We start from the raw sequence: 22,985 nt of genomic DNA, 5'->3' as shown, positions 1-22,985 counted from the left end.
CTATCTAGTTTACATTATCTCTAAAACAGAAACATACAAGGTTTGAATCCTTGCACAATTACGAAACAAATTACCATCGAGTATCAATTATTACTGAAGATCATCCACTCAGTCAAAGAGAAGAACACACTTTCATAAATCACAACGTAAACAAAGTTCAAATAAGAACCAAATCAGAACCAAAAGAGCTAAGAAAGTACACATAAACACATTTGAGAGCCAATTTCTCATTGCGAATCCACACCACAAAAATTATTTCTTGAGTCAGTTTTGGCTTGGTGACATATCCTATATCAAACCAACGCAGGAAAACAAACCAATGGAAACAATTTTATACGAAGAATAACTAAAAAGGATATAAGCATGTATGTTCGGGGTTTGACTTACAGAAGAAGAGTCATGTTAAACTGCTCTCACCCACATTGAGATTTCACTGCTAGACATAAAAGAAAAAGGGAAAAGAGATTAGAAAGAAAGTGAGGAGAAGAAGTAGATAAAACAAATATGTAATGTGAATAGAGAGAGAGTCATACCCTTAAAATAAGAACTCACAACAAGGTTCAAGGACCATCTTCATATCATGATTGTCCCATTCCAGCAATTCCCACCTTTCTTTCTCTATTTTGATTTGTAATGAAGAAGGCGGAGAAGATAGTTGTCCATTGATACGGCGTAGAGAAAGAGGTAGTCTCTTAAGCTTCGGGCACTCTTCTATCTCAATAGAATCAAGAGAATCACAAAGTATTACATTACTGCTACTGCATATGGTATTCAGCTCCGGTGAAATCACTAATGTCAATCTCCTCAATCGGGGGAATATTTCTACAATTTCTTTTGCTTCTTCTTCGTCAACTTCATCAGATGCTTCAGGCCTAGCTATTATTTCCTCTAATTGCAGACACCGAAAGACAGCAATCTGTTCCAGGTTGGCCAGGTTTAGGAGCACCCCAAGCGCAAAGAGCTGCCTTATATTCGGACGCTCACATATTGTAAATTCTTTGAGACGGGAAAAGGTGCCAGGTGGGACCATTGGTGCTGCTGTGACTTTCTCTTCCCTAAATAGTACCAGTAACTTATCCAGTTTTACGAGTTGTACAATCTCAAGGCTTTGAAGAGGAAAGGTGAAAGAATAAGAAAAAACGTCTTCTATTTCTTCACACTCCCTGATACAAACGGACTTCATGCATTTGTAAAAAAATCTTAAATTCTGACCTCCGAAAATTGCTAGGGCCTGAACGTCCTTTGGGAGCAGTTTTACAGTTTCACCCAACTCGCTAGCTGGCTTTGTTTTTCTCGCGCAATACACGTAATGGCTAGGTCCTCCCTCTAAGGATTCAAGATATGTATTGAAGTCATTCAAGCCACAAAATTTGCCTTTAAACAAATCTAATTTCTTCAACCTTACTATCTCCTCTCCATTCACCGTTAAAGAATTTGACCCACAATTAAGTTTGAGAACCTGGAGTTGAGAGAGTTTGGGTAAAATCCCAGGTGGCATCTCTTGATTGTATGCACGAAGACTGAGGTATCTCAAATTGGTCAACTTTTCCAAACCATGAGGTATTTCTTTCGTTGCAGATTCCAAAAGATCCAAGCTCCTTAATGCTGTAAGCTTTGCTAATGAAGGCACACGCTTTAAATCAAAACAACGGTAAACTCTTAATGAAGTAAGATTCTCCAAGTCAGAGATCGAATTCGGCAAAGATTTAATCCTACCACCAAATACATGAAGAACTTTGAGTCCATGCAAATGCACAAAAAATGAATCTGGGATGGTTGCATATCCTTGTAGAAGCAAGGTCGAAAGCTTAGGACACTTTGGTGATATATAAGGAAACTCTGATTCACGGTTGCTTAACAAAGAAACCTTTTCAACATCCTTTCCCCATTCTTCTTCATCAGGAACATCTTCTGATACCATGAACTTGGGACCTGCAATCTGAAGGCACACGCTTCTAATAAACAGGCATTTTCAAGTTTATTCAACATAGTATGGCCCTTATCCAGCATTGCTTGCCTTTTACTCATGCTTTTTATTACTCCCTCATCAATCAAATGCACTATCAAATTGTCTCTATAAATCTCGTAGTCTTCAGGGTATAGTGCACAAAACAAGAGACAACGTTGGAGTTTCTTATTGTTTAAGCGTTTATAACTAAGTTGAAGCTTCTGAAATACTACATCTACATGTTCGAGACCCTTCACCGGTGTCTTCAACTCATTCAATGTGTTCCTCCACTCTGAAATATCGACTACATTTTTCAAACTTCCTGCTACAGTGATGATTGCAAGAGGCAAATGGGCACATTCTTTGACAACTCCTTCCACAACATCTTTTGGAATATTCGAAACATCACAGCCCACTGTTTTTAAAAACAAATCCCGTGACTCTTTTATTGAAAGAAGCTCCATTTTAATATTTACACAATTCATTCCATTACAAACATTAACATCTCGAGTCGTCAATACCAATTTGCAACCATTTGCCGAAGTAGGCTCTGGGATCCCTACAATTTCCAAAGGAAATGCTTTCCACATATCATCTAGGATTAGCACATACCTCTTCCTTTTTTTCAATTCTGCATACAACTTCCCTGCCCTCGTTGTTTCATCCTTGAACTTTGAGAGTTCATTCTCTAGATTCAAATGGCATGCAATGTCATTTTGTAGTTTGATAACATTGAATGCCTTTGATACGGTAACCCAAATTACAGAATTGAACTCGTATCTCTCTTTTAATAGGCGATTATTGATTTCTTTCATCACAGTTGTTTTACCAATTCCTCCCATACCATAAACACCAATTATTCTAAAATCTTCATCTAACAAGTGTTCCCAAATCTTTTCCAATGTTCTTTTGGCTGTACTCTCTCCCACTAATGCTCTTGTTGGCAATTCATCTCCATTCCTTACAGGTGGACCAATTACCAAACAATCACCGAAACCACAACTTTGATCAATTAATTCTGTCACCTCTAGTATCTTCTCGCAAGCAACTCTTCCAAAGTGCATACGTGAGAGATACTTCCCTCTGATAGCCTCTTGCTCAATCTTTTGTATCTCCTCATTAATCGTTTCTACCTTTTGGAGCCAAGATTTAACTTCTCTTTTTGGTTTCTTTCCTGGAACAAGTTCTGCCCTCATTTCTAATTCTATGTCTGACTTTTTGCATTCTAAATCATCTCGTTTTCTCTTTAGATTTTTCAAATGTTCATCAGCACCTCTGTAATGATTATAATATTCAATAATCGGAGCCAATATTATTTTCCCAAGCTCAAGAAATGAGCCTAATATCTCCATTGGCAAGTACCTGTATGATATCAATATGTACCAATATGGACATCAAACATTTTCTCCATGTACAAAATGAAATAAGATATAAGGACAGAAAGCATTGCAGTTCCCAATTTTGATTTGTTAAAAATAAGTACCTTTAAGTGTTGACAGGGCACATCAATAGCCTTACTGAGTAGTTTTTTTTTTTTTTTTTATTTTGATAAGTCAGTATTGATACATGGATTTTTTTTTAAATTTTATTTTTTTATTTTTGAAAACATAACATCTACTGATCTACAATGCAAAAGAAAAAGGGAGAGATGAAGAATGTAAATCAAAGATAATTCTAAAAGGATCCAAGGATTGTTGGACAATAGAGTCATTACCACCTCCACAGTCCACACCCACCAGGCCCACCACCCTAACCAACACCACTTCACTAGCTTCTCTCCTGGCCCTTTAGCCCATTGCATACCCAATTACTTTTGTAGTTTGTAGCCACGACGAGAGTTGTTGAAAAATCTTGAATTTCTGTGGCCCAGAAAGTGGATATAAACTTAGAAGGAGCCGAAGTGTACGTAAAGGTGAAGCTAATGACTAGCGATTAATAAAATAAAAAATATAATTAATGTTGTTGAATGACTAAAAAATGATTAACTAATTATAATCTTATATAAATATATTTAATCACTCCAAAAACCCTTATTGTAACCATAAATAAATATAAATATAAATATAATCACTCCAAAAATATTGTTCATTAAAAGTGTAAAAAAATACTTGCATATAGGTTGGTGGTTGTAGTGTCTTATCCCTGTCTAGTTAATTCTTGTTATAATATATTTGTTTCATACAAATTTCCAGGTGGTATTTCATATGGATTAGTATTTCAATTTTTGATTTTGGTAATTAGAAGTTAGCATATGCATGCCGTTAATAATTTGCAAATCACTTTGAATTTTTTTTTTTTAAAACCAATCCCTTAAAAATAATTTAGTGGAGTTTAAATCACATTAATAAATTAACTGTCTATTCAAATTTAAATCACATTAATAAATTACTGATAAAGTCATAAAACTATTATTAGTAAACATTTCTTAGGCTTATCTATTTATCTTTGTTACCAAATTGATATCAACTCTTTTATTTTATTTTATTTTTTTAGAAGAATATAACACAACTAAAAACCTATAAACAATAATTTAAATTTAATATTAAGAATATAATCTAACTTATTCATAATTTAAAATTAAAAAACTAACAAAAATCATAAATTAAGTTATAAATGTAGAAAAAAAAATAAAGAATATACCTATTTGTTTCCTCTATCATTTTGAGAGATGAAAGTGTGAGTAATTGTGAGTATGTGATGAAAATTTGAACCAATTAATGTAGAAAATAATAGATGAGTACAAACTTTAATGTTATGAATTGGGTTAACCTATCTATCAATTTCTAAATGAATTTATGGAGATAACAAATGAGTACAAAGTTTAATATTATGAATTGGGTTAATCTATCTATCAATTTATAATGTGGAATTCATGAATTTAAGTACTTGTGTGAGAAGTTTTTATTAATTCTTTTTGAAGTTAAAGAAAAATAGCTTAAATAAAAAAATAATAATAATGAAGAAAGAATGCGTACATGTGTTGTCATAAGATTTAAGCATTCACATATTAGAGTAAGCTTATATATAAAGGTAGAGTTCTATTTAATATAGAATTTAAATCCTATCGAAATTAAGATTTTTAATTTAATAAATGTGTTTGTTGCTATCCCATAAAAAGTGGAATATAAGTATATATGTATACCCCTTCATTATATATAGAATTTTAAGGAGGATGTGTTTACTTTAAACTCAAATACTTAGGAGTAATACATTATTTACAATTTTTTTTTTTTTTTATAGTTTATCCACAAGAAGTTTGGTAAATAGGTAAGAAGTATGAACAAATAACGTTTCTTTTTTTCTTTTTTTCTTTTGTGTGTGTGTGTTTTTCTTATGACTGTGTAGCAATATAATTTAAGTAAAAATAAATAGTATCAAATAAATTAATAATAAAAGGATTATATGAAAATTTTGAATTATAATCAAATTAAGATTGTTGTCAATTTAAAAATTATAGGAGAAGAAAATAAGAACAAGAATTGTATTTATTTATTTTTAGAGTAGAAAACTCTTATTGAAAACTCTTAATGAAATTTGTAGCTCATTTGAGTGGGGTGTTAGAATTACAGGAGCACCTTGACAAAATTTTACTTATGTGAGTGTGGGGGTGGGGGTGGGGCTGCTCCCTATAAGATTTGGGCTTAATCTCAAATACACTCATGAAACTAGGATCAGCACACAGCCATAAAGTGCTAGTTATAAGAGCTCATGCCAACACCTAGGTTGTTATGTGTAAACAGTGACACTTAATTTTCCTAAAACAGTCCTAATTCAAGTCAGAGACCACTACAACTCTGGAGTTGAGATCGCTGTTTTACTAAGTGAAAATTCAATGCAAAGTACACCTTCATGATGCATAGTGACCCTTCTTTGCCTGATAATCTCTCTTTAACTAAAAAATTTAATATTAAAATGAGTGGGAGATTGTTGGAGTATTTTAATATTAAATAATTAAAATGAATATATGTTACAACTTAAATCTAAAGATGTGAGAGTGAATATGAATGATAAGGAGTTAGTGAAAATGTTTAATCCTACATTGAAAAGAAAATAGATTATTTTGTTTTTTTTAATTGTGGTGATTAATGAGCTAATATGAATTGTCTCAGATATTGGGCTAGATACGTGCACAAGAGGGAGGTAAAGGGTGGAGGTATCAAAAATGAAAATGAATCAGCCTCTTGGATTCTTGACAGCCTATTCACAGGTTACAAAGTTTAGCTAACCAAGGGATTGAATCTCCTTAAAGAGAGCAAGTGTCATGCCTCAGTCCAAATGGTGTTGTGTAATTTCTCTTTTTAAATTAATAAAATTTAAAAGTATTGTTCAATTTCTCTCTATATTATTTCCATTATCATTGTGTTTGCACCAACACAATCCACCAGTTATTCAAATTTTGAATTTCACATAATACATCTCTTAATACTTTGAGGTATACAACTTTCATTAGATTCAAAAATACACAATACTGCAAAGCTAAACATCAAATTGCTAGTTTAGGATTTATACTTTTAAAACTAAAACCAGCTCCTTCCAAAACTCGACTAAGACTCCCTCTGTTCCAAAATAAAACCTGTTGACTGAAAGAGTGGAAGAGGCGATCTACACAGCTCAGTAAGGGTAAGATATACGAGAATTTAATAAGAATGTAGGTAAATCAAATCATTTCATGTTATGAATATTCAAATAAGAGAACATCTTTTCATGCCTAGTATTTTATACTATTTATAATAATAACTTATACATTTTTCATAGGAAAAATAATTGTTCTCATTTTTCTTATCAGAATAATATTACCAAAATTTTTCTAACTGAATTTCTTTCATTTCTTACAAAGTCACCAATTATAATATTGATTGTTTAAAATCATATAAATATATATATATATATATATATATATATATTCTTATTACAAAATAATCATTTTGACTTAAATCAGATAATTGGAAACTTTGACTTAAATTAGAAACATATTAAAAAATAACAAAACTTTTCTTCGCAAACTTCTTCTCATAAAATATTATAACTTTCATAGTCACAAAACTTAACATTTTAATATTAACATAAACTTGTACTTTTGTCTGAAACTTTATCTTTAAAGAATAGCTTTTCTTTTCATCAGAAACTTCTTCTTTTCATGAGAGTTTTTAACTTTTCACAATGCATTTAAACAAAATCATTCTCTCATGATTAATAAAGTAATATAGCTATTCATAAATAACATATTGGTTAGTCAATATCTGATAAGTCTATACATAATTGAGAGGCTTCTAGCACCACTGTGCTAAGCATCTAGCATTCCACACAATGCCATGTATATTTTAAATTTATTTATTATTTTTTTACTTAAAGGATTTATGCATGAGCTAATCTTTTTTTATTTATTTATTTTTTGAAAGGGTTCACTTCAGATTGTTGTTGCATCAATTTAAAAATTCTAAGAAATTTTTAGCTCACGTCCAATAGTATTTTGAGTGGGGTTTCTTCTGTATGCTTCTCTTTTTTCATGATCTGTTAGTGGAGGACACATCTTTCAGCTCTCAACAATTTTAGATATATGATTGGATTGTCATTAACAATATGAATTTGCTCTTGAAGATTCTGCTTATTTATTGTTCAAACTATCAATTGATTGTTCTGGGTCATAGAGTTTAACAATTTCAATAAAGCTAAAGTCACAACAATTAATCTATCATAAGGACCAAATTTTAGGAGTTTTTATTTATTATTTATTATTACTTTCCAGTTCCCCAAGTATTTATCATTTTCTCTGGATACAAGTGAAAAGCTTTTATTTTGAAAGATCATTTGGTCGTTCTATGGCCTCTTCATTCTTTTTTACTTAGGCTTCCTTTTAACTGGGACAAGAAAAAAAAAAGTGTTAGTAAGGAACTAAAGGAAGACATTAGGGTTTGTTTGGAATCCATTTATTTGGTTGAAACTGAAAATTTTTTATTGAAAATACCGTAAATAAAGATAAAAATTAACTAAAATAGTATAGTAGGACTCGTGCACTGTACATAGGACCCGCAAGTACTTTTTTCACAAAAACAACTTTAAAACTAGGTCCCACGGTACTATTCACACATTTAAAATTATTTGGCTACAGTGTTTTTAGTTTTCAGTTTTCAGCAATAAGAGATATTCAAACAAACCTATAGTGTCTATTTGAAAACAGCTTATTTAGCTGAAACATAAAACCTTTCATTGAAAGAACTTTAAATAAAGCTAAAAGGTAGTTGATACAGTGGAGCTCATAAATAGTACCAAAAAGTGCAATGGGATCTATGAATAGTAACCAAAAAAAAAAAAAAAACTGATCGGTAAAAAAGTTGATTTTTTAAGCAATCACAAACGACACATACTAAGTGAGGATTAGCATGCTGTCTCCTTTGTTCTACCACATAACCTCATCTAAACTTTACAAGCCAAAATTTTCAATTCTCACAGCTATAGGAAATAATTTTTTTTTTTTTTTTGCCTAATGTTATGCCAAAGATGGAAATTTCTCTCTAAAATCTACTTATCCCTTTATGAAAATTCTTAAATCCTTTGAACCTTCCTCCTTCCTAGGATAGTTGGATTTGGAAAGCTAACACAACCTAGAGAATACAAACTTTTCTTTGGCTCTGCTCCTATCATAGTATTCCGGTCAAAGAAGTATTGGGTTCAAGGAGTTTAATTCTTAGATTGTGTTTGGCATTGACTTAAAAACTCAGCTTATTTTATTATTTAACTAATTTTTGCTATAATTATGAGTCTTATTGCACTTTTTGGTACTATTTATAGGTCTCACTGTATAATTTCAGTTAACTTTTACTTTTATTTACAGTATTTTCAACAAAAAGTTCTTAGTTTTGGCTAAATAATTTGTTCCTAAATAGACACTTAATCAAATCAATTTTATACTTTCTTTGAAGTAAAAAGAGACTATAAAAAGGAGGGAACAAAAGAGAGAGAAAAATGTGATATATATATATATATATATTTTTTTTTTTACATTATTTGGTTGAAATGGATAAATAAAAAAGGAGAGTAAAAAAAGAAGAAAAGAAATTAGAATCAAAATACAAATTATCCCCAATTTTTCAGTTTTTCATTCCATCCTCTGTATAAAAGTAAAAAACACATGTGATAAAAGATATAAATATATATGTATATATATGTATATATATATATATATAATATTCTCGTGAATCGTAATATATACTAAATCCTAATATATACTTTCTAGGATAAATTACATATTTGATTTCTAACCTTTATGCTGAATGTCAATTTAGTCATTAACCTTTCAAATGTATTAATTTGGTCTTTAACCTTTTACTATTGTCTCAAAATAATCCCTACCGTTAAGTAGTGGATGAAAAATACTGACGTGGCTAACTGTTAAAATAAAACATTAGTTTTAGGCACGTAAGACTGCCACTTGGACTATCACATCAGCTTAATAAAAAAAAATACTCCAGCTTAAAATACTCAATACTCTAGTTTTAAAACATTATTTTGTTCTCTCTCAAAAAAAAAAAAAAAAAAAAAACATTATTTTGTTCACTGTTTATTATTTTTTCTCTCTGATTTTTTCTTCATCTGTTCGGTGTTCCTCCTCTCTGACCAAAATCAACTACACCCTCATAACCTTTCTTCCTCTATCTGTGTTCCTTTCAACCAGATCATCCCACTAATATTTATCTTCCCCTCTCTTTCTCCCAGGTCAACCCCTTCATATACATGAGACAACCCAAATCAACATCAACAAAACTTAAACTGAGCCAAAGAACCTAGATCAACTCCTCCGCCTCTCTTCAGTTAATAAATATACAAAGGACCAAACAACCATGGAAGACCCATCATCAAGGGTGACAGCCATGGACAACAGCTAAACTACCAAAGGATGAAAACCGTCTTGCTAATTCAAGACGGTGGTTGCAGCGGCCAAACGACGAAATTGAGAGGTGGGCTTTGTTTTCAGAGAGAGAGAGGTGGAAGAGAATACCAAACAACCAGAGAGAGAAAGGGGCGAAACGGTGAAAACCGTCTTGCAGCGATGGTTTGAGGGGCGACAATTGCAAAGGGTAATTTTTGAATGGATTTGAGGATTATGCGACAGATTTTGGGGATTATAGTTGTGGGCTTTGGAATTTATGGGGTTGATACAATTTCTTTGCGACACATTTGTTGGGTTGTTTCAATAATTCATGGTTGTTGAAGAACAACCCCAGTCTTTGGACGTCAATTACACAAGTGTAGATCTTCGTGTTCTGTAAGAGGCAAAGTTGATGAGAACCAAACCAAAATTAAAAACAAAACAAAACAAAAATAAGAGGACATTGAGGCACATATTATTTATTTATTTATTTAATTTAGGCTGAAATGGCAGTCCAAGTGGCACTCTTATATGGTCTAAAATTAATATTTTATTTTGACTGTTAACCATATCAGTATTTTTCATCCATTACATAACAGTAAGGATTATTTTGACACAATACTAAAAGGTTAGGGACTAAATTGACATATTTATAAGGTTAAGGACTAAATTGACATTTAGTGTAAAGATTAGGGACCAAATATGTAATTTACCCTATTTTTTATTATCTTGACGACGGAGATATCAAGAAGTACTAATTAGTTGAATTACAAGATTTTTAATTGGATTGTTAATTTTTAAAAAAATTTGACTAAAACAATGCCATGGACATAACAAAAATTTACAATTTTTTCACAACATTATTAAATTAGCACATTAAAAATTTAAATTAGAAATTGTAATGGACCATGTATGAATGTTATGAAATTATTATGATATTCTGTTGTATTGCTATCATTACTCTATTTGTATTAATGCATATTAGTTTAGATTATTCTGTTTATTTTAGCATAAGAACCTATTTTTTTTTTTATAAAAAATTACACAAATAATTTGCAAAAACACACATCGGATTATTTATAATACACTCTGTTTTCTTTAAATAATAATAATTTATTTATTTATTATGAATTCACTTGCCCACTTTAAAACACACATTCTCTCTCTCTTTATTTTTTCAGAACTATACTCTCTCTCTCTTTCTCTCCAACCCAACCATTTTCTCTCTATCTCTAAAATTCTCTGTCTCTTGCGATCCTCTATAGCCAGAGCTCTATCCAAAGGCAAGAGCCCCAAAGACTTCGCCAGCATCAGTGGCAACAAAACTCAGCAACACCGCCATAAATAGTGGTTGCTGCCCTTTCCTTCTCTCTCATCTCTTTTATTTTATTTCCAATTCCATGTGGGTTTGGGGATTGAGGTTTTTTACACCAAACGACTCCATAAACAAACCTCCAAACTTCACTTAGACATAAACTCATATCAATCCAAGTCCATTTTCAACATTTGAAGACAGATTTGGGGCAAACTCAACCCTTGAACCATTAAAGACCCGATTAAGGTTGGTAAGGTTCAAATCTTTAGTTTCTCTCAAATGGTAGCGGTGACAGTAGCTTCGGCATGGGTTTTGGGTTGATTTGGTTTTTTTTTTTTTTTTTTTTTTAATGGGTTTTTTGTTGGATAATGTTTGGGTTGATTTTGATTGGATTTGTGATGAGTTTTCATTTTTTTTTTTTTTTGTTTTTTTTTTGTTTTTGGGATTGAAAAGAGCCAGGGGAAGAGAGAGAGTTGGAGGAAGAGAGAGAGAGAGAGAGAGAGAGAGGATAGACAAAAAATTGATTTAAATAATCAAATAGAAAGTTACAGTAATCGAGTAAATATACACAGATACTGTAGCAATTTGTATATGTATAGTGTTATAAACCCATAGATGCGAGTAGAGGTGTCAATTCGGGTTAGCGTGTCGTGTTCGTGTCAATTCTCTTCCTTGTATCTTTTCTTTTTGTTTATGCAGTTAGCTTTTAGCATAGGCTTACTTGAGCCCCTTCATTGTACGTTGTACGTTGTACTATTTCTTTGTCTTAATAAAAGATGATTCTGTTTCATTCTAAATATTTTTCTTTTCTGTAGTAGTTACTTTGTGAATGGATGTATTTCATGTGCATTTTTTCTTTAACGATACTTAGGGCAAAAAACCTTATAACAAAAAGCTATTATTTTGAACTTATTGAGACTATCAAGCATAATAATACCAACTTACAGTAGATTTAAACTTACGAGACTAAATGAGGTAACAGTTGAGTGCTCTGTAATGCACATGAGGCAGTCATCCGAGAGTGAGTAACCCAAAATAAACCACCCGAGAGAGTTGCCGAGTGGTGAGGGACTTTGGCCGCGTTCATGATAACACCTGGCCTTAATCGTTTCATGGCCTCTGATCCGAGGACTGAGGTATGGTTATACTGGGCCCAAACACTTATTCGCACTAGTTCCCCTAAAATTGAAGATCCGAGGATAGATCAGGACTTCCATTCGGTCTAGGACTTAACCTCTCCATGGGACAGAGTCCGGGGATCTTACATTGCCCGGGTTGTGTTCAAAACTGATAATTTTTCTCTTAAGTAGTTGGTTTCCCCATAATCTTGAGTCCGAGGACCATACAAGGCCTTGGTTCTGTCCAAAACTTGTAGTTTTTCTGTTAAGTAGTTGGTTTCCCCATAGGCTTGAGTCCGAGGACCATACAAGGCCTTGGTTCTGTCCAAAACTTGTAATTTTTCTCTTAAGTAGTTGGTTTCCCCATAGGCTTGAGTCCGAGGACCATACAAGGCCTTGGTTCTGTCCAAAACTTGTAATTTTTTTATTAAGTAGTTGGTTTCCCCATAGGCTTGAATTCGAGGACTATACAAGGCCTTGGTTCTGTCAAAAACTTGTAATTTTTCTCTTAAGTAATTGGTTTCCCCATAGGCTTGAGTCTGAGGACCATACAAGGCCTTGGTTCTGTCCAAAACTTGCAATTTTTCTCTTAAGTAGTTGGTTTCCCCATAGACTTGAATCCGAGGACCATACAAGGCCTTGGTTCTGTCAAAAACTTGTAATTTTTCTCTTAAGTAGTTGGTTTCCCCATATGCTTGAGTCCGAGGACCATTCAAGGCCTTGGTTCTGTCCAAAATTTGTAATTTTTCTCTGAAGTAGTTGGTTTCCCCATAGGTTTGAGTCCGAGGACCATACAAGGCCTTGGTTCTATCCAAAACTTGTAATTTTTCTTTTATATTATTTTTTATTTTCGAGGATTAGCCCTTCGAACAAGGTGTGGGGCGTTAACTTGATGTTGGAAGCCTCTAGAACTGCCCGTGCCATTGACACTGCGAGGTGTAGCCCCTAGCAGAAATTCATGTCAGGAAAACAACAGCGTGTTGCTGGAAATGAAGGAGTTTCCGCAGACCCTTGTTTGACAGAGGCCTGATTCCGCCACCACCTGTGCCAACGCGCAAGCCTTTCCCACAGATGGCGCCAATTGTAAGGACACGATTAATAACGGCTCACGAATGACATTGGGCTCGTACGTAAAGGGCCCAAATAATATAATTTGTAGAGTGTGGGCTTGAAAGGCTAGACCCGGGTCACTTCCTCCGGTGGCGACAATGAATGGTTCCGGTTTTTAGACCTTGTCTAAGGAGCCTAATGTTATTATTCTCCTCTCCCAGGGCTTCCTAGCCTCGAATGCCCTTCTTCATTGGGTCTCCTTCCCTTTTATACTAGCATTTACCCCCCTTCTAGTGTCCACGTGTAAGCTCCACTTTCTGGGGTTGAGACTTGTCCTATCAGCCCATACCTGGAGTGGTTGTGAATGGTTGTAAAAGCTGAATAACATGGTCAAAGGCATGGACCTGTTAGACGCAGAGTTCTTTATTGTTGTATTGGCAGCTTTTCCCCTTGCCCTGCTCCTGTATTGAGTTCGTCCTTTCCTTTAGGGTATTACGGGATGCCGAGGACGGAATTCTCCTCGGCTGTGTCCTAAGGTAATTTGGACTTTCATGTCCTTAGCAATACTCTCCTAGGCTCGGGTTTTGGGCCTTAATGTAAAGTGGGCGTGGGTCAGGGCCACAAATTATTGGGCCCCACAGCTGTCAACTCAAAAATTATAGGAGAAGAAGATAAAAACAAAAATTGTATCTATTTTTAAAAAAAATCTCAAAAAATTTCTGCAATTTGGTAAAAACACTTGGCACAACCACAGCTCTGCAATTTAGTGAAGACACTTGGTGCAATCACAATTTCTAAACCCAACTTTTATTATATAGTATATGATTTATAAACCACCCTCCTCTCCTGTTTTTCTTTCTTGTAAGTTTTAGAGCAAATTATAACTTACCCATACGAGGTTTGCTCAATTAGATTTCCTTAACCAACATTTATTAAAAATATGACTAAATATGTAATTTTGCTCCATTTTTATGTCTTTCTCCACTAAAAACATAAAAAACAAAAAAAAATACGAGATCAAATAAGATAAAAAAGAATCTAACAGAACACTTGCATTATGAGATTTCAAATTACAGATAGACAACTTAAATTTCGATCAAACTTTAAGTGGGTAAAGTGTTAAATTAAATTATAATTGAACTCCAATTTTTTACCAAGTGTCTTTAAATTTTAAATACACTCTAGTTTCATATTGGTGTCCTTTCATATTTAACGACGTCTTTTGTCTTAGTTTCTTTATCCACGTAAACAGAATCAGAAAAAAAGGAAAAATGTATCAGGGCCAACATGAATAGAGAAACGGGGGAAAATACTTTTTTGAAGCTAGTGAATGCCATGGTTTTTTTGAAGCTAGTGAAAATTAAGGATCTGATTCAGTATCTCTATTTATCAATTTTCATCACCCCCTTTCTTTAAATACCAATCATGTCAAGCGTTGTCCTTAATGGGAAGAGAAGAGTTTCAACATCATCATTGACTTTGGAAGGGGTAGATGGGAAGAGAAGAGTTTCAACATCAATGAAGGGGTAGAGCTAAGAATTTTTGTCTGAGCCTTGAGGACTTATATACACTTATTTTTTTATTTGATAAGTTATATATATACACACACTCAACAAAAAAAGAGTTTTGTATTTTTAATCAAAATTATGTTTGATGGCGGTATTTTAGAAAATAAAATTTATTTTTATCATTTTTATAATGAAATTCTTAAAAAGTTTCATTTTCATGTCAAATTATTAAATTTTATACTAAAGTAATTGAAAAATCTTTCAATTAAACTAATAAAATTAAGCATGGCGCAAGACAAATATAGGTGGAGGTGGAGGTGAATTTAGGGTCATAAAATTGTACAGTTGATGAATTAAATCTTCTAACTATTAATAATGCATTATAGACATCTTTTTGTTCCTATTGTCAAACGAACTTTACGTATTTTTTTTAGAGAAAATGATAAAAGTTAGAATTTTAATATATATATATATATATATATAAATTTATTGTGAATTCTTAGAATCTGTTGAACATAAGTCTCTTAAAAACAAATTAAGAATAATTTTGAGAGGTAAACCAATTATAATTATTTGCGTTTTCTTTTGTTGTTGAGGGAGATAAACTAGAAGTAAGCTAAATGATTCAGAATTATTACTGTAAATTACCTAGTTAATTAAATGACAAAATCCCACATAGGATAGAAATAATAAAGATGAATGGTTAATATATGGTTGTGAGTGTTTGTAACATTAACGTATTTATTTGGTAGTTCCCGAACATTATCGGTTAATCACTTAATCGACCAATAATGCGAGCGTCCCTTATCAGCAAAATAAAATCAAAATGAAACGACTACTTTGCTTGGAACGATAAAATCAAAAGAAAATGACTACTCAAAATGAAAATGAATACGGAAAATGACTACAGTACCCTTGCCAAGGTCATTTGACTACTTTGCTTGGAACGAGTTGAATAATGGCTCACGGGGACATCACAACTTACAAATTCGTGAGCCATCACAACTTACAAATTGGAGATAATGACTACGGTACCCTTGCCAAGGTCATTTGACTACTTTGCTTGGAACGAGTTGGTTAATACGTGTCCCCACTGCTTTATAATTTCAATCAAATGTAAATTGGAATTACATTCACTGGAATGTATTTATAATTTCAATCAAATGTAAATTGGAATTACATTCACTGGAATGTAAATTGGAATGTATCAATCAAATGTAAATTGGAATTACATTCACTGGAATGTAAATTGGAATTACATTCACACCCTAACTATTATAAAAGAATGGTTCAAAGGTCTGGTCTAATAACCAAAACCCAACGTCCGAACCAAAATGCAGCCTATGCAGCGTTCTCTACTGGGTGAGAATGAATATATCTTTTTAACAATTTTTACTTTTGTTGGTTTCAGCATTTCATACAATTAATTTTCTCTTGGTTACTACAGCGAACGAGCTTAATCCAGAGGTTATACTTGCTGCTCAAATAGTTCTTGGACTGTTCGTTCTCATAATCACACTCCTTCTCGCTTTTCCCAGGTTTTTAATTTTAACTAACAACACTGTTATGTTGATACCTACTATGTGTGTTTTAATTTTACATAACTTGGAGCTTCCAATATAAATAAGTTGAAAGTTGAAACAAAGTGTGCTTTGCTTCATGCTCTGTTTTTATTGGTTTGTTTGAATTGCGTAGCTCGAATTGTCCGTCCGTGGTATGAGGTTTGCATTTTCTTTTTTCATTTTGCAGAATCTATATTGTGTAGATCTATTGTGGTTTGTAATGTTCTTTGAATAAAGTGATTTTAGTTCAATACTTGTTGAGGGCTTAGGAAAATTTGAACCATTTGTTTTTGCGATTGTGTTCGTGCAAGTCATGCCTTGTTTTTCCTTTTTCTCCAAACTTGGTGAGGTTTATGAATAATAGTGTGGATCCAGGCCTTTCTCTTTCTGCTGGCCAGTTTGGGAAGTTTGAATTTTCCTGTGGTTGTGAAATTTGAACTGGTTTTCTGATTGTTTTCGCGCAAGTCATGCTCTGTTTTTCTTTTTCCTCTTATACTAGTTAAAGTTTATGAATAATGGTGTGGATCTGGTTTTATCAAAAATAAAAAATAAAAAAATAGTGTGGATCTGGGCCTTTTTTCTTTCTGCTGGCCGGTTTGGGAAAATGTTTTGGGCCTCCATAACCAAATCTTCCATTTTGGGCTCATAAACAAAAAAGATTTGGATTTGGATATATTTTTATAGAAGGCCAAGTCATTCTGGATAAGCCACTCTTTTTCATCCCCTCTTTTGGGAAATGGTTTTCAGTTGTTTTTCTAATTGTCAGTCAGAGATTATGATTGATGCATATTTAATTGCTCTTTTGTATGATTTGGAATTGAGTTTTCATATTTTGGTTTCCCTAACAAACCAAATAAGGGTTGTCTTTTTGAAATAAGTTTGTCTTGTCCATTTGAGTTATCTTTTCCTTGTCCTATTTTCTATGTGGTACAATAGAGTACTTTTCAAAAACCAGATTTGGTTATAGCATAAGCTTCAAGTCCAAATACTCCAAACCATTTGGTTGACCCTAACACATGTAGATAATTGGTCCAAAAAATTAACATCTTTGGTGGATGAGAGTTGAAGACGTCTAGGTTTAATGGGTTGACCAACATTTTAACCCAACTAGTAAATTTAATTTTGGGCCATTTAACTCAATTAAAAGTACAAATAATTTTTTTCCCCCAAAAATAATCCAAACACTATTCCAATAAATTAATTGCCAATATGATCATAAAAATAAAAACCATAGTAAAGGAATATATATATTTTTTCAAAAAAAAGTATATATTTTGTTGTTGTGATTAATAACACATTAATTTGTAAATATTATATAATAAAATTCATTGTAACCTTAGCATCACTCGCACAATAAATCTGAGGACAACATTTTTCATGATTTATTTCACAACTCTTTATATGACTTATTGTATAACAAAAGTAGTATTGGAGTATAACAAAAGTGGTATTAGTAATAAAGTTTATTGAAAATAATATTATTCTAATCATAACCGGTTACGTCAACAATTACCAGTTGAAAAATATTATATCCTTAACATTACTCTTTTTATTACATGAACATTAGCAACATGTGTCAAGATGCTTAAATTAGAATAGCTTAAAGGGAGTGCTACTTACTCTAAATAGTAGTATTACTCTTTCTTCTTATAAATATGAGAGTTAATTAACAATTGTGTTACTCTTCCAACTTCCAACATCCATTTTTATTGGATACCTTACTATTGTGTACCACTGGAACGATTAGCATTATTATTATAATCTCTCTAGCAAGGCAAAAATTGTTCTCATAGATATAAAGCCTCAAATAAAAATATTTATTAGTGTATGACATTGTTACGGGTTATAAGAGGATAAATGTCTGAGGTTCTTTCAGAAATTTAGCTTGTTCTGTATTGTATAAACTTCTTGTCATTCTCTATTTGATTGAATACATTCTTATTAATTAAAAAGTCGCGGGGGGTGGGGGGACATCCCATGACATTGGAAGATATATTTAAAAAAGAAAAAAAAAGAAAAAAAAAAGAGAGAAAGAAAGAAAGAAAAGGGTAAAGAGAACAAGTTTATTTGGATCGTGAGTCTTGTGCCTATTGATGTTGGGCTTGAAGTGAATTTGCGTAGGGTTGGGTACAAAAAAATGAGAAAGATATTTATATAAAGTAACAGAATTTGATAGGGATGGCAATAACAACCCGACCCGTAGGTATCTGGTCCTATCCAACTTTAATGAGTCGGGTTTTACTTGACCTGATAAATAGTAAGGTAGGGTCTGTGTTTTTAAAATAAAACCAGAAACAGGTCCGAGTTTTGTTAAAACCCGATCCGGAATAGGACCCGATCCATTAAGTTAAAGGTAAAATTACAAATATCTCACTCTTATTGTCTCTCAACTCAGCCGCCTCTCTTACCTCACCCTCACTCTCATTCTCTTCACTCACCGACCCACCCTCATCCTCACTCTCATCATGTGGTGGTTGTTGCTTGTCATGGAGGAGTACGGATCTCGTGGTGGTTGCTGTTTGTCACGGAGGAGCGTGAGATTGTTAGATCGGAGAGAGATATGATGATCGGAGGAGCTCTTGGTCGTGTTGAGGTCAGGCGAAGCCCAGAGGTGGGATTGATGGTTGAAACCTCCACCGTTGGAACTTAGTTGGTTTGGGTTCTTCCTTTCTTTTTGGGTTCATTTGACAGTCTAAATACTCTGTACTGTGTACTAAATCATAATTTGCTTGTCATTGATCTTGTAGTTTAGTGGTAGTGTCTAATCTCTTCCATGACAAATATTGGATTCAAATACCCCTCATTTTTATTTTATAAAAACATAAAAAAAAAAAAAAAAAAATTATTTGCTTAAAAATCATAGCTAGTGTGTAATTATGTGTACATATACCTATATAAGTGTTAGAATAGATGCATCAAACTTCTTCTTAACCACTTACTACACTTGTGTAGATCAATGGGGAAAAATGCACATGATATACTGATTTTTTACCCCTATCTAGGAAAATGCATACCTGTCTAAAAAATGGAATATTAGGGGTGGAATAAAAGATTCTCATTCACATCAATATTATGAAAGTTTCATTATTCAATTTAATATATATTGATCAACTAAATCATCCGATTGTTGGGTATTTGGTAATTACATTTTGACCAATTGAGACCTCTTAGTCATAAAGACATAAAACAAAGTAAAACGAATTTTACATGTTTTTCTTTAAAAAAAAAAAAAAAAAAAAATTCTTTTAATGCAGAATTTATTTAGTTACATAACGAATTTCACATAATATATGTTTATTTATTTTTTAACCTTTGTTTTTTGGAATCTGTTTGTAAATAACTCTTTTTAGAACACATCAAGAATAATTTTGAAAAAACAGATTAGATCCTCTCAATGGCACATGAATTATGATGGGTGAGAGAGTTTCAACTTCTTCCTCTCCACAACCCATTATTGACGCTCTGTAATTTTTTTCTAACAATCTGTTTTTGTTTCAGATTTGAGTTGGTCCTAGAACTCATCTTTGAAGCAGTTGGAACCCTTGTTGGCATTGTTGTTCTACTCCTACAGATAATACACGATCTTCACCAAATAATCTCAATAACACATGAAGGGTGAGTAAGTATTTCAACTTCTTTCTCCCCATAACCCATTATTGAAGCTCTGTCAATTTTACTGTTATTCTAACAATTCCATTTTGTTTCAGATTTCAGCAAGTTGTGCTAGTCCTAAAACTCATTGGTAAAGTAGTTGGGTCCCGTGTCAGCCTTGTTGTTCTACTCCTACGGTTGATACGTATATGCAGAAGGATTTGGTCCATTTTGACTGAAAGACAACCTGTTGTTGTTGCCAATGACCACCGGAACGATGTCCCACTTGCTGATATTAACTATGGCCAGAATGATATCCCACCTACTGATGCTGAAGCTGATGCAACCAATGGGCAAAACGATGTAATTGTGAATGAGGAAGTGAACATCTGAACTAAGCTTAGAAAACGTAGAGATTCGCTTCTTGAGTTCTTGGTCGTTTATCTTTCTGCCTGTTCGGGAACCAGGTTGATACAAATATACTTATGATTTATGCAGATCTGATTGTTATATTGGAACTTGGTTGATTTTAATATATATGGTGTAGTTTGCGTGGGTGTATACATCTTTAATTTCTGCCTTACAGCTTTTTGGGTTTATTTATCATCAGATATTTAGCTGTGGTCTTGATCTTGGTAATCTGTGTTGTATGTGAAATTTATTTCATTTTTGTGAAGAAAAAAATGCTTTCTTTTTCTCAGCTCTAAGTTGTACTATATGATTTTCAGCTCATTTTGGTCTCACTGGGCGTTTTTAGAATATTTTGGATCTGATCTGGTATTTTTTTGGAGAGAAGTCTATATGGGTTTGTTATAATATTTTAATAGAATTACATATCAAAAAAATAAATAATATTTTAATAGAATGAATTGTAGAATAGAGAGCGAGATGTAGATTGGATTGTCAAAGTGGATCTGTAAATTTGAAAAGAAAAAAAAAACTTTTTAAGAGCTAAATTAGAGAAATTATAAAAGATAGATGTGCATGCTCTTCTACATATTCATTCTTATATATTTTATTTGATTTTAGGAGGAAAAATATGTCATTGAGTTAATTATTGCATGATATTTGGCTTTGTTTTTTTGAGAGAATAAAATTGTAGCCCTGGACAGGTTGGGTTATATTTTATGTATCTTTATTTTTGGCAATTTGTAATTGCAGACATTATTGTGAATTTTACAATGATTCCTCAAAAAGTAGTTCTCAAAGTTATATATTTATCTGGATTCATAGGCTGTTTAAGCAATTGAGGCCTATTCATCCGTGTATGTGGTTGCTGACAGAGAATAATTAGAGTCTTATATACAATTTTTCTAAATAAAGAAAACTTTGGTTGTTTTGGTGTGGGCAAGTGTAGTTTGGTTCCACAATTTCTTTTGCTTGTTTCATTTGAAGACTAGTCAAGATGGCTTTACTTTGTTATTGAATGTTGAATTTGATGTTCCATAGTTTTTGTACTTTTGGGTGTTAAGGAATGTTTTTAGCCATTTTAATCTTTTGGTTAAAACTAATTGATTAGTGTTTCTTTACCTGTACATGCTTTTGCTAGGAACACTCACATCTTCCTTATGTGATCAAAACACACAATTAAATCCCTAACTTATGTTTGGTTGCCTAGAAAATTTGGTCATAGTTCTTTCACTTTGTAGTTTGGATCATTTCAGGATGTATAAAATAAGGCACTGAACTAGGACAAATAGTATAAGAAGGGTCAATATCGGTTATTGAACATATGAGCAGCTCTTTCCATGTTATTATAGTGTTAAATGAATAAAAAATAGTGGTTTTTTGAGCGTTGTGATATTCATTTTCCAAGCTAAAGCCTGTTGGGTAAAGTGAACATGGCTGGTTATCCTATATGATAGACTGACAAGTATATAAGAAGCTGGTGTTGCATTAATTTTTAATGTGCTGGCACAGGTGTAGTTTGATGGCAGTAGGACACGTCATTTTGAGGTGGCTTGATGTTGTGGACTTAAGGTGATGAGCTTTCTTAAGAGTAAAGTGATTTTCACAAATTTCTGTTTACAATCATATTATTGACCTTGATTTATTGAAACTAAATGGTTTAATTATTTCATGATTGGCTTTGTTGTATTGAGAATGCGTAAAGAAGAAAACACTAAAAAAAGAAAAAACAGCAAGCAACTAAGAAATGTACAAGGACTCCGCAAAGTCTAATAACCCCTGTACTGAAAAGGATATTTCAGCTTCACCACGCTAAGCTTTTGGCCCTCAGAGAGTCGAGGGCTATGTTCTTTCTAAATACACCACAAAAGGAGCAGTGAGCCATACCCCTACTACTTATCCCACCAAACTGCCAGATCCAACACGCCAACAACTCCAACACTGAAAAAGGCATCACCCAAGAAACACCCAGGAGACCACATATCCCTCGCCATGTCACAATGAAGAAACAAGTGGTTCATGTCCTCCCCTCTATGTTTACACACATGGCACCACTCGGGAACAAAGAGACCCTTGCTCTGTAAGTTTAAGATTTAACCTAAAAAGTTCTCATCAAACAAGCCTAAAAGATAGTGTGTCAGATCTCTAACCCAGCATATGGAGACCAAATGAAAATTTCAAATATCAATGGTCAAAGCTACAAAATAATGGACGATACAAAGATATTTGTCAAGACAACTGGTAATAAATGAAGGGGTGCCTGGGGCAACCCACGGGGGTCATTAACTTACCCATGGAGTACCAACTGAATTATGGATACCATATTTAGAGCCATCATGCTTGGTTTCATTCTCATTCCCCGTAGAAGAGTTGAGAGTTGAAGAGCCATCTGAGACAAGCTGAAGGAGCTCTCACTTCCCTGGAGGACAATATAAAAACATAAAATAAAATAAATAAGACATTTTGTTTTTTTGATAGATAAAAATAAGAAGACATAAAGAGGGAAATGTAAATTCATGCATAATACAGCCACAGAACCAAAACATTGATATTAAATGAGCTCCAAAATCTTTTAGAACTAACACTGGGGTCAACAGTGACACCATCCAAAAGAAAAA

The 22,985-nt window shown here is 33.0% G+C and overlaps 1 protein-coding gene and 1 long non-coding RNA gene across 6 annotated transcripts in view; one reads left to right on the top strand and one right to left on the bottom strand.

The window, feature by feature from the left end:
- LOC115989015 (probable disease resistance protein At4g27220) overlaps positions 1 to 22,985 on the bottom strand; it is a 27,641-nt gene continuing 4,656 nt past the window's right edge. The window contains exons 3-5 of one of the 5 annotated variants that reach the window (XM_031112659.1): positions 534 to 1,932; positions 388 to 433; positions 1 to 288 (exon numbers count right to left, since the gene is read on the bottom strand). In XM_031112659.1, the coding sequence (XP_030968519.1) occupies positions 536 to 1,932 (1,397 nt within the window). In that variant the 3' untranslated portion in view covers positions 1 to 288; positions 388 to 433; positions 534 to 535. The other 4 variants (XM_031112660.1, XM_031112658.1, XR_004091742.1 and 1 more) reach the window with 4 other exon arrangements.
- The window catches only part of LOC115989023, a 23,998-nt gene continuing 19,780 nt past the window's right edge, over positions 18,768 to 22,985 (top strand). The window contains exon 1 of the long non-coding RNA XR_004091749.1: positions 18,768 to 18,979. This is a non-coding gene — a long non-coding RNA (uncharacterized LOC115989023). The remainder of the gene's footprint in view (positions 18,980 to 22,985) is intronic.

This window comes from Quercus lobata, chromosome 5 (assembly GCF_001633185.2).
Source record: "Quercus lobata isolate SW786 chromosome 5, ValleyOak3.0 Primary Assembly, whole genome shotgun sequence".
NCBI lineage: Eukaryota > Viridiplantae > Streptophyta > Magnoliopsida > Fagales > Fagaceae > Quercus > Quercus lobata.
The sequence above is the reverse complement of the archived record's forward strand: the minus strand, read 5'-3'. Positions and strand labels throughout refer to the sequence as shown.